The 12,173-nt window shown below is 42.5% G+C and overlaps 1 protein-coding gene across 1 annotated transcript; it reads left to right on the top strand.

The window, feature by feature from the left end:
• Positions 1 to 10,325: 10,325 nt before the first annotated feature.
• LOC138892112 (uncharacterized) lies at positions 10,326 to 12,128 on the top strand. The gene is made up of 3 exons (XM_070175808.1): positions 10,326 to 10,473; positions 10,654 to 11,000; positions 12,045 to 12,128. Exons 1-3 carry the CDS (start codon positions 10,326 to 10,328, stop codon positions 12,126 to 12,128), a joined length of 579 nt encoding a protein of 192 aa, XP_070031909.1.
• Positions 12,129 to 12,173: the final 45 nt, after the last annotated feature.

Here is a 12,173-nt window from a genome sequence, read left to right as displayed (position 1 = left end):
CTACGAGGCGGTTCCTCGGGAATTCTCCCTGCACATTTACTCTTGAGACTACGAGGCGGTTCCTCGGGAGTTCTCCCTACTTATTTATTTTTGAGACTATGAGGCGGTACCTCAGAATTTCTCCCTATATATTTACTTTTGGGACTACGAGACGATATCTCGGGAGTGCCCTTTGTTGATATCTCTTTGTTAGGGGGTTGCACGAGGTTTCTGTTGTGCTATTGTTACTATTTATATTTGCACATGCGGCGTGACAAGGCAGGATATATATATATATATATGGGTTGCGCATGTGGCGAGACAAGGTGGGAACATTATTATGCACGTGTGGCGAGACAAGGCGAGCATTTACTTTACTATTGCACATGTGGCGAGACAAGGTGGGCTATGTCAGGGACTGATTTGTGATGGCCCGGGGGCATTCTTGTTGTTGATGTTTGTGTAGTAGTACACTTACCTGTGTGGGTTTTATCTTGTGAAAAGTTGTGATAAAAAATTCTATGTGTTGTCCATTTCATATACTTTAATTCTTCCTCTTTAAATTGATTCATAATATGGTACTGATAGAGAGTTGTGCCTGTCGGGCTTGTTTGATATTTCTCTTATGTGTTTCTCTTTACATATTCAGTCATTTTCGTTCTGTGCTTCTTGAGTTTTAGCTTGCGGGGTGTGTGCTCGGTGGTGCTAGTTGTGACTTGTTGATCTGGGTGTATAGTTATAAGGTCTTCATGTTGATGCATCATTGCCAGCGTTGTGGAGGTTTGAAATGGGTTGCTAATGAATATGAGGCTAATTGTCGGTGCTTATTTTGATTACAGGCAGCTATTGTGATCAGAAATGTTATTATGGGCCTATGTGTGGTGTGTCACGTTGTGTGGTTGTACTTTGCAGGTGTAGTCATGAGTTGCCGAAGTTGGTTGAGACTGATACCGGGTATAGATTTAGAATCGGGTCTTTTGGAGATGAATGGAAGGTGAGAATTTTGACTCTTAGGCTTATCGGTGCTGGTAGAAAGGATAAATTATAGTTGAGATGGTGTCGTCAGGCTTATGTGGATTGGGGTGACGTGGGCTCACCCGCGGGTGTATTTTGGATATGTGCTTTTAGTGATTTGAAGACTTCGAGATGATTCTTGGCACGTTCGAGGACGAACGTTTGTTTAAGAGGGGAAGGATGTAACGACCCAACCGGTCATTTTGAGAATTTAAGTCTCGATCGGTGGCATAAGGTCCTGAGTAGCTTCGTTTTATGTGTATTGATTTTCGTGCGTAGTTGAATTCAGTTACCGGATGATTCAGAGTCATATCGGAAGAAGGATGCATGTTTTGGAAGCTTAAGTCTTAAGATTTTGACTGTAGTCAAAATTGTGTAGAGGCGACTTCGGAATGGAGTTTTGTCGGTTCCGTTAGCTCTGTTGGGTGATTTTGGACTTAAAGGCGTGTCCGAATTGTGTTTTGGAGATTTCTAGCTCATTTAGGCTTGAAATGGCGAAAGTCAAATTTTTGAGATTTTGACCGGTAGTAGAATTTTTGATATCGGGGTCAGAATCCGATTCCGGAAGTTGGAGTAGGTCTGTAATGTTGAATATGACTTGTGTGCACAATTTGGGGTTAATCAGACGTGGTTTGATAGGTTTCGACATCGGTTGTAGAAATTTTAAAGTTTCAAGTTCATTAAGTTTGAATCGGAGGGTGATTCGTGTTTTTAGCATTGTTTGATGTGATTTAAGGGCTCGACTAAGTTGGTATGGTGTTTTAGGACTTGTTGGTATGTTTGGTTGAGGTTCCGGGGGCCTCGGGTGAGCTTCGGATGCTTAACGGATCGAAATTTGGACTTGTATAGTTGCTGAAGCTTTCAAGCTTCTGGTGTAATCGCACCTGCGGTGGGGTGGCAACAGGTGCGGACTCACACGTGCATAAGGGAGCTCGCAGATGCGGCCCTGGTATGGGTAACCCGTGGTCGCATGTGTGAAAAACGGGGTGCAGAAGCGGAGCCGCTCCTGCAGAGAAGGGATCGCAGAAGCGGAAGGCGAGCTGAGTGAGGATTCCGCAGAAGTGGACAAGAATTCGCAGGCACGCACTCGCAGGTGCGTCCTTATGCTTACAGAAGCAGACCAAAGGACTTAAGTCATTTCTTCACCTGCGATGGAATTTCAGCAGGTGCGGCGTCGCAGGTGCGACTGGAAGTCTGCAGAAGCGGAAATCGCTGGGCAGCAAATGGGCTAAGTGCGACGGTTGATTTCATTCTCCAATTTTGGACCTAAAGAGCTCCGATTGAGGAGAAATTTCGAGGGATTTTCAGAGGAAGCTTGTGGGTAACGATTCTCAACTCTTTTATGGTTATATCTTATTAATCTATAGTTGAATTCATCATTTAATTAAGGAATTTGGTTGAGAAATTTGGGGAAAAGTTGGAAAGTTCTTCAAATATATTTTTGAGATTTGATTCGGATTTGGATAATTTTGGTACGAGTGAACTCGTGGTTGATTGGGTGTTCATAATTTATGACTTTTACCCGATTCCGAGACGTGGTCCCGGGTTGACTTTTTGGGCCAAATTTTTTATTCTTTGATAAAGTCGTAGAGGCGGGCATTTGCACACGTGGCAACACAAGGTGAGCTATGTCAGGGATTGATTTGTGATGGCCCGGGGGCATTCTTGTTGTTGATGTTTGTGTAGTGGTACACGTACCTGTGTGGGTTTTATCTTGTGAAAAGTTGTGAGAAAACATTCTACGTGATGTCCATTTCTGTACCTATACTTACTAGCTGGCATGAACCATGTTAGGACACTTGCACAAGAATACACGTAGTTGAGCACTCTTATCGGTTAAGAGGTTTTCTTGGTATTGCTGAGTATAGATGCACACCCTTGTTTACTTGCTTTCTATGTGATAATGGCTCTATTTGGCACGTGAGTCGCCAGTACGGTTATGAGGTGTAATGAGGGCACAAGATGCCAAGTGTTAAGGTTCATGTATTGAGACCCGTGAGATGTTATTTATCCGAGGTTCGGTACCTTGTGGAGTTTGCTGACTAAAACCTGATGTGAAAGCCGTCGTTGTTGCTGAGTTATTATTTGTTCTTGATATATCTGTGATTTTGGATTTAAGTTGTGTTTACGTTCACCCTTTTGTGTCTTTATTATGGTATTCCGCTGACACTTGTTGTTGTCCTTTCCTATTGAAATTACTGTATTGTTAGTCATATTGCGTAGTCTTTATGAAGATATTATACCCTGTTGTTTCTATACTTATACTTTGTTCAGGTCATTTAGTCCAGTAGGTGTCTTGACTGTTCCTCATCACTACTCCTCTGAGGTTAGTCTTGATACTTACTGGGTACCGCTGTGGTGTACTCATACTACACTTCTGCACATTTTTGTGTAGATCCAGGTATTGCGGAGTCAGTTGATCATTAGCTAGCTGTGCGGATTGTTGCTGTGGAGACTCAAGGTAAACCTGTTGCTGCGTTCGCAGGCGTCGGAGTCACCTTCCTATTCTGTATTCACACTGTTTTACCTATTTCCAAATAGTTGTATTGAGAAATTTGTAGCAAACTCTGTAGAGCTTTTGACTTGTACTACCGGTTTTAGGAATTGTAAATTTTTTTATAAAGAATTCCATTTCAAGTTGTTAGATGTTATTTATTGTGGTTGTTATTCAATAAATGTTAGGCTTACCTAGTCCCTAAGACTAGGTGCTATCACGATATCCAACGAAGGGAAAATTGGGTCGTGACAATTTTATTTCTTTATTGACATATTTTATTTGGTTCTGCAATGTGCAAAGTTCCCCTGCTTATATGATATCACTACCTCATTTACCCTGCCTGTGTACAGTTGACTAAATGTTACAAGTATCCCTACTTAACTCTGTAACACCATGTTTTATCTTAAATTATGCTCAGTCCTTCTCTTTATTGCTAATCTGAAATTGAACCTGACTCTCATGCCTTATGAAGTCCTTTGTTGATACTATCTGAACAAGATGACCTGGTAATACTGTTAGAAGTATGACTCTGTTGAGTTCTTAGGAATCCCATATTTGAATCTGTGAATTTGTAGTCGTGTTGAGAGTTTAATCCTATTCCTGATATCCTTGATAACCCCTCTGTAACAATGGTTAACTATGACTGTTTGTCTGAATCTGTATTGATGATCTTTAAGGTGTTAAGTAGTGTTACTAATCCCTGCATGTGTTAATAACAAACTAAGTAGTTCACAGTTAGTTTGCCAAATGTATGGGTGTCTGCATCTCTTGTGTTGTTGTCTATATGAGTTCTGCATGTCCATTTTTTCTTTGAATATGTTGTTCCTTAATGACTTACTCCTGCAACAGTATGATATGAAACTTTTGTTTTTCATCTATATGTGTTCTAAAGTCAACCCCTTTAGGTTTACTTGATATGTATTCTTTATTTAGTGTCAAAGGTAATCTGTGTTCTCTTGTGTAATTTTATTAAGAGGAAAAGTATATTTTTGTGGTAAGTAATATTTTAATATTTAGTTTACATTGGTAGGGCCTCACTGGCACTTAAACTCGTAAGGAAAACATGTCTTTAGTGTTTAAGGGTATTTGGGAGCGGAGTTCGACTCTAGGCTGGGCTGCCGCACAAGCATTGCCCTGGGCCTTGAGTTCTTTGGGAACTTTGAAGTGTCAGAGGATCCAAAGGGAGCATCGACCTCCAGTGGGGCTCCCTCCTTAGCTCTTAATTCATTGACACATTCAGTTTTTTAAGGGTTTAATGTTTAATGACAACGAAAGGTTTCCAATGTGAACTATTTTCTAAGTAAAGTCACCATATTGATATATAATTTTCCCACAACATTAATCATATTCATGTTTCAGTTATCTGTTTGTGTACCTGTCATGTGCATCAGAATTTGATCTGTTATTAGAGTTTGCTGAATATATATATATATATATATATATATATATTGAATATATATCTAATGACTTTCTTCCTCTTTTGGACATGTACATCTGCTTGGGCCGCTGAGTTCCCGATGAACTTAGGCCCAATTCCAGCCTTGTTGTATTTCGTCGAGGAGTCCAAAACCAGCTGTATTCGCATCTCTTTACTGTTGGGCCTACCTTCTTGGGGCCTAATCACCAGAGTCCAGTCCTCTTTCCCTCAACTCCTTTATCATTGTTTACTGTCTCGTTAATTTATTTTACTGCTTTTTCTAGTTTAGTTTACTATTGGTTGCATTTGTTATGCATTTGATGTTGTTTTATCTCTCATGTATTTAACACTCATATATTAGATCACATGCTATTCTTTATGCTTTAATATCATATAAACTTAGGCAAGCCTTAACAATGTAGGAATAAAAAGGGGAATCAGTTAATAGTAGACCCTCATTTCCCTAATTGTAATTTGTTCATAACATTACTATATTTTCGCTCACCTTTCTTTTCCTTAAAAGATTTCCAGAACTTAGCAAAACTATAGCTTTATTTCAAAAAGGGAAATCAGATCTCAGCTCCATCTTCAAAAGGGAAAATCAGAACTTCAAGAACTATCGCCTTAAGGGATTTTCAGTAAATAATCTTTTCTTTAAAATTCTCAGAATCTAAGGTAAATTTTAGGCTCACTTTATTATAAACACCCTTTTAGAATTACATAAATAACCATCCCCAAAATCAAGTATTTTCATAACTTAATCTTTTTTACAAGCTTGTAAAAATCTAGACCACTTGCATACCTATTTCAAAATTCTTTCAATATATCTTCATAAATTCGTACCCATTTTAGGGTCTCACATTCCTTTTATTAATATCATACTCTCCCCTTAGGTATACAGCAAACAGTACTCTCTAATACTAATTAAAGCATAGTATAAATAATTGATCACAAACTTAGTATAAGTCCTATGGAGCTACCTCGGGTAGATTTCAAGGGGTGCCTAACACCTTCCCCTTAGAAGAACAAGAACCCTTACCCATAATCCTACCGGTTAGCAGACTAATGAAGAATATGACTTAGTAATTAAAAAGGTACCCTAGTATATCTTTAAATATTAGGTGGCAACTCTATTTCATCAACAATAGGGAAACCACAAGTTGAATACTGTTTTGACTTATACAAAATAGGGTGCAAGAGTGGCTGATTTTAGTCCCGGATTAATGCCTTTAGCTGCTAAAGAATCAGTGTTGGTACCATGAATGGTATCAGGTGTTTTGACCTTGTTTACATATGGAGCTTCCAACATAAAAGGGTTCGGTCTCGGGATAGTTTTAATAACTCTTGTGGGAGATACCCTAAGATATGACATTAGAACTGTAACGACCCGGCCGGTCGTTTCGAGAGTTATAGCCATGTTTCCCCATTTCTTCTTCTTTATGTGTTATTTAGCTGCATTGTGATGTATCGGGTTGGTTGGTTCGGGTCCGGAGTAGTTTCGGAGTGGAATGAGACACTGAGTCTCTTATTTAGAACCTTAAGTTGTAAAAGTCAACCGGATATTGATCTATGTGTAAACAATCTCATATTTGAATTCTGATGGTTCCATTAGCTCTGTTAGGTAATTTTGGACTTAGGAGTGCATCCGGAATGCGATTTGGAGGTCCGTAGTAGAATTAGGCTTGAATTGGCAAAAGTTGGAAATTTGGCGATTTTGGTCGGTAGTGGAAAATTTGATATCGGGGTCGGAATGGAATTCCGGAAGTTGGATTAGGTTTGTAGTGTCATTTGTGACATCTGTGCAAAATTTGAGGTCATTCGGACGTGGTTTGGTTGGTTTCGGCATCGGTTGCCGAATTTGAAAATTTAGAAGTTCTTAGGCTTGAATCTGAGGGTAATTTGGTGTTTTGAGTGATTCGAAGGTTCGACTAAGTTTGTATGTTGATATATGACTTGCTGTTATTTTTGGTTGAGGTCCTTAGGGCCTCGGGGTGATTCCGGGTGGTTAACGGATTTGTCGAAGTTGGAAAATGCAGCTCGAGCTGCTGCTTCTGTTATATCCGCACCTGCAGAAGGGGAGTCGCAGATGCAGGGCCGCTGGTGCGCATGGGGGTTCGCAGGTGAGGGCAGTGCTGGGCTAGGTAGGATGAGCAGGTGCAAGAAGGCGATCGCATCTGCGAGCCCGCAGGTGCGAGACCTGGGGAGCAGATGCGGAAGGAAGGAAGAAGGCTGGCTTCGCAGATGCGGCGCGCCACGCGCAGGTGCGCAAGTGCCGGTGTGGTAGGTTGGCTGTAGATGCGGAACTTGGGAATTTAAGTGACTTGCGCCGGTGCGGTTGTTCGGATCACATGTGCGGTCACGCGGGTGCGAGTAAAAGGCCGCAGGTGCGAAAAGCCTAGGTAGAAGGTACATATTGCACACTTCGTGAATTTTGGTATATTCTTTACCATTTCTATTCAGTTTTGGAGCTTATGGGAGAGATTTGAAGAGGTAATCAAGGGGGTTTTCATTGAGCTAAGTTAATTGAGCCCTAATACTCGTATATATGGTGATTTCTCATTGTTTAATCATGTAATTAGTGAAAGTAAAGGGTTAGGGCTTGGAATTTTTGGAGAAGTAATTTAAGGATTTGAAGGACCAAACGATGTCGGATTTTGATGAATTTTCTATGGTTAGTATCGTGAGTGAATGGGATTTATATTTTTGTAAATTTTGTCAGATTTTGAGACGTGGGCCGGGGGGCGAGTTTGAGCTAATTTCGGGTTTTGGTCTAATTTTGTAGCTTTTCTTGTGGAATTCATTCCATTAGCGTGTATTGATGGTATTGTACTAATTGTGAATAGATTCGAAGCATTTGGAGGTCGAGTCAAGAGGCAAGAGCATCGCAGAGTAGGGATTTGATCGGTTGAGGTAAGTAACGATTGTAAATCTAGTCCTGACGGTATGAAACCCCGGATTTTTCGTATCATTCTACTATTTTAAGGTGACTCACATGCTAGGTGACGGCGTGTGGGCGTGCACTGTTGGGGATTATGACTTGGTCCTTCTCGTAGCAACTGTGAAGTTGCATATTTTATTGAAACTATATGATACTTATATGTTTTAGAAAGAGTTTGTGTAGATTGGGCGGAATGCTATATTTTGGGCCTTGTGCTAGTGTTGTTTGTACCCTTAAGGGCCTTTTCTTACTATGCTCTCACTTTTTTCGATTGAAAATCTATACTCAGTCATGGTTATACTTGTTTACTGCATAACTCAGTTTTATGACTCTATTTTGATGTATATAAATGTTGTTTTGGGCCGAATGCCTTGTTTTTACTGAAATGCCCGAGTGGCTTGAGAAGTTTATGACTAAGTGAGGCCAAGGGCCTGATTTGTGAGGATATTTATGAGATAGGTCTGCACGCCACAGCATGTTCGATATAGGCCGAGGGTCTAAGTGATTTATGCCATGATTTGGCTTGATATAGCGCTTGGGTTGAAGGAGCCCCTCCGGAGTCTGTACGCATCCCCAGTGAGGGCATGTACCTACTGCGTGCGAGTGCTGAGTGATTGGGAGGCATGATGCCCGAGTGGCAAGAGTGATTGTGAGGTATGCCCAAGTGGCAAGAGTGATTGTGAGGTTTGCCCGAAGGGCTGCATATGAATTTTGCCCGAGGGGTTGTTTATGATTTCATCATTTTTTTTTGCTCACCTTTGCATTTTCCTCTATTTGAAAACTGTTGAAGAATATCTTTAAATGATTTTTTTTTTCTGGAACCAGGTTTAAACGAGATGATTTGATTCAAACACTGATTTTTAAAACATGTTGTACTTTACTGAATTTTTGTGATATGAACTTGATATGATTTATTGCTCGTCACTACTGCTCAGTCTTTATTTATTGTTGTTACTTACTGAGTTGGCGTACTCACGTTACTCCCTGCACCTTGCGTGCAGATCCAGGTGTAGCTGGGCACGGTAGCAGTTGTTGATTATTCTGGTTGCAGATTTTCTCGGGAATAGCAAGGTAGCTGCTTGGCGATCGTAGCCCCTACTCTTCTCCCTCTTATCTTCCTCTAGTTGTATTTAGCTATTTTCTAGGCTGAGTTAGCCTTGATATTGTTAGACATATGGTAGTTGATGCTCATGACTAGTGACACCCCGATGTCGGGCTTTTCTTTTCTGCACTTCTGTTTGATTTGAACTCCTTTCCGAAGGTTCTTATGTTAAATAGCATTGAAATTATTTATGAAATAAAAATATCGGTTTGTTTTGGAAATGAGTCAGCTTGCCTAGTTCCATGATAGGCGCCATCACGACAGGGGTTAGTTTGGGTCGTAACAGATTGGTATCAGAGCCTAGGTTACATAGGTCTCATGAGTCATGAGTGGATTTAGTAGAGTCTTTCGGATCGGTATGGAGACGTTTGTACTTATCTTCGAGAGGCTGCAGAACCTTTAGGAAGATTCCACATTCTTGAATTCCTGTCGTACGAATCTGTTGATTCTAGTAACTAAACATTTGTTATTTCATTCTCTCACAGATGGTGAGGACTCGTACTACCGGTCAGGAGGGCCAGCCACCAGTACCACCAGCCAGGGCCGCGAGAGGCCGAGCCCGCGGTAGAGGCCGTGGTAGGGGCAGAGGTGCAACCCGTACCGCATCTGGGACAGTACCTACAGATCCACCAGTTGTCCCATATCAGGACCAGATTCCAGTTGTTGATGCACCAGCTCAGGCACCACCTGTGCCTATTGTGATTCCAGGCCTTTAGGAGGCCCTAGCTCAGATTCTAACAGCGTGTACTGGCCTTGCTCAGGCGGTCTCTATCTCGACGGCCGCAACCACTTCTCAGGCCAGGTGGGCACTCAGACCCCCGTCGCTCGCACACCCGAGCAGGTTGTTCAGGGACTTCAGACACCGGAGGCACCACCAGCCCAGCCGGTTGTAATTGCTCAGGCTTATGTGGTTCTTGCTATGCCCGAGGATGATCAACGTAGGTTGGAGAGGTTTTGGAGACTCCAGCCACCACCTTTCAGTGGCACAGAGAGAGAGAGGATGCTCAGGACATTTTGGACATGTGTCAGAGGATACTGCGTACTGCTGGTATTCTGGAGACTTGTGTGGTCTCCTTCACTACTTTTTAGTTTTTCGGGGTTGTACTCAGATGGTGTGAGACTTACGAGAGGCGTAGGTGGCGCAGCACCCCTTACTTGGAAGCAGTTCTCCATGGTCTTTTTGGAGAAGTTCGTGCCTCGATCCTGCAGAGAGGAGCTGCGCAGATAGTTTGAGCGGCTTTGCCAAGGTGATATATCTGTGACGCAGTATGAGATGTGGTTCTCTAAGTTGGCCCGTCATGCTATCTGGTTGGTTCCCATGGACAGGAAGAGGATCATGAGGTTTATTGATGGTCTCACTTATTAGTTACAGTTGCTCATGACCAGAGAGAGGGTTTCGGGCACTAATTTTGATGAGGTTATCGACATTGCTCGGCAGATTGAGATGATTCGCGGTCAGGAGAGGATTGAGAGGGAGGCTAAGAGGCATCATGGTCAGGGTGGATTCAGCAGTGCTCCTTATGGGGGTCAGTTCTAGCACGGTAGAGGTCGTCATTTCGGACAAGCTCAGTCAGCTCGGCCATTTCACCGTGGTGCATCATCTGGCCATGGTTCTCATAGTTCTCATCAGGGCCACTCATCACTTAGTGCCCTTCCAGCTCAGAGTTCTTCCCGTGCTCTACCATTTCAGGGCTCCTCTATGTCAGGTTCTTCTACTGGTTATCTCGGTGCTAGGGGTTCCCTTCAGTTCCCGCCACCAGCACCAGGGAGTTGTTTTGCGTGTGGGGAGTTTATGCATATGTGGAGGCATTGTCCTCATCGCCATGGAGGTCTATCTCAGCAAAGGAGTCAGCCTCTGACTTCAGCACCAGTTACCACACCACCCGCCCAGTCAGCTCGGGGTGGAGGTCAGTCAACTAGAGGTCGCCCTAGAGGGGGAGGCAGATCAGGGAGTGGTCAGGCCCGTTTCTATGCCATCCCTGCCAGACTAGATGCTATTGCTTCAGATATTGTGATTACTGGTATTGTCTCAGTTTGTCACAGAGATGCCTCGGTATTATTTGACCCCAGTTCCACGTATTCATATGTTTCCTCGTATTTCGCCGATTTTCTAGATATGCCTTGTGAGTCTCTAGTTTCTTTTGTTCATGTATCTACTCCTGTGGGTGATACTATTGTTGTGGATCGCGTATACCGGTCATATGTGGTGACTATTGGGGGTCTGGAGACCCAAGTGGACCTTTTGCTGCTCAGTGTGGTTGACTTTGATATGATATTGGGTATGGATTGGTTATCTCTATGTCATTCTGTTCTAGATTATCATGCTAAGACGGTGATGTTAGCTATGCCGGGAATTTCGAGGGTTGAGTAGAGCGATTCTGTAGATTATGTACCAAGTAGGGTAATTTCATATTTGAAGGCTCAGCACATGGTTGATAAAGGGTTGCCTATCTTATTTGGCTTTTGTGAGGGATGTTAGTGCAGAGACTCCTGTCATTGATTCTGTTATGGTGGTACGTGATTTTTTGGATGTGTTTCCTGCAGACCTGCCGGGCATGCCTCCTGACAGGGATATTGACTTCAGTATCGATTTGGTGTCGGGCACTCAGCCTATTTCTATTCCACTGTATCGTATGGCACCGGCGGAGTAGAAGGAATTGAAATAATAGCTTCAAGAACTCCTTGATAAAGGGTTTATTCGGCCTAGTGTGTCACCTTGGGGTGCACCGGTTCTATTTGTGAAGACTAAGGACGGTTCCATGAGAATGTGTATTGATTACAGACAGTTGAACAAGGTCATATTCAAGAACAAGTATCCTTTGCCTCGTATTGATGATTTATTTGACCAGCTTCAAGGAGGGAGGGTGTTCTCCAAGATTGATTTGAGGTCCGGTTATCACCAGCTGAAGATTCGGGATTCAGATATTCTTAAGACAGCTTTTAGGACCCGATATGGCCATTATGAGTTCTTAGTGATGTCTTTTGGACTGACCAATGCCCCAGCAGCGTTCATGCATTTGATGAACAGTGTGTTCCAGCCCTATTTGGACTCATTCGTTGTTGTATTCATTGATGACATCATGGTGTACTCTCGTAGCCAGGAGGAGCATGCCCAACATTTAAGGATTGTATTACACAGATTGAGGGAGGAGAAGCTTTATGCAAAGTTCTCCAAGTGTGAGTTTTGGCTGATTTCAGTAGCATTCTTGGGACACGTGGTGTCCAG

Source organism: Nicotiana tomentosiformis, chromosome 5 (genome assembly GCF_000390325.3).
Source record: "Nicotiana tomentosiformis chromosome 5, ASM39032v3, whole genome shotgun sequence".
Lineage (NCBI taxonomy): Eukaryota > Viridiplantae > Streptophyta > Magnoliopsida > Solanales > Solanaceae > Nicotiana > Nicotiana tomentosiformis.
This window is presented reverse-complemented; position numbering and strand designations above follow the sequence as displayed.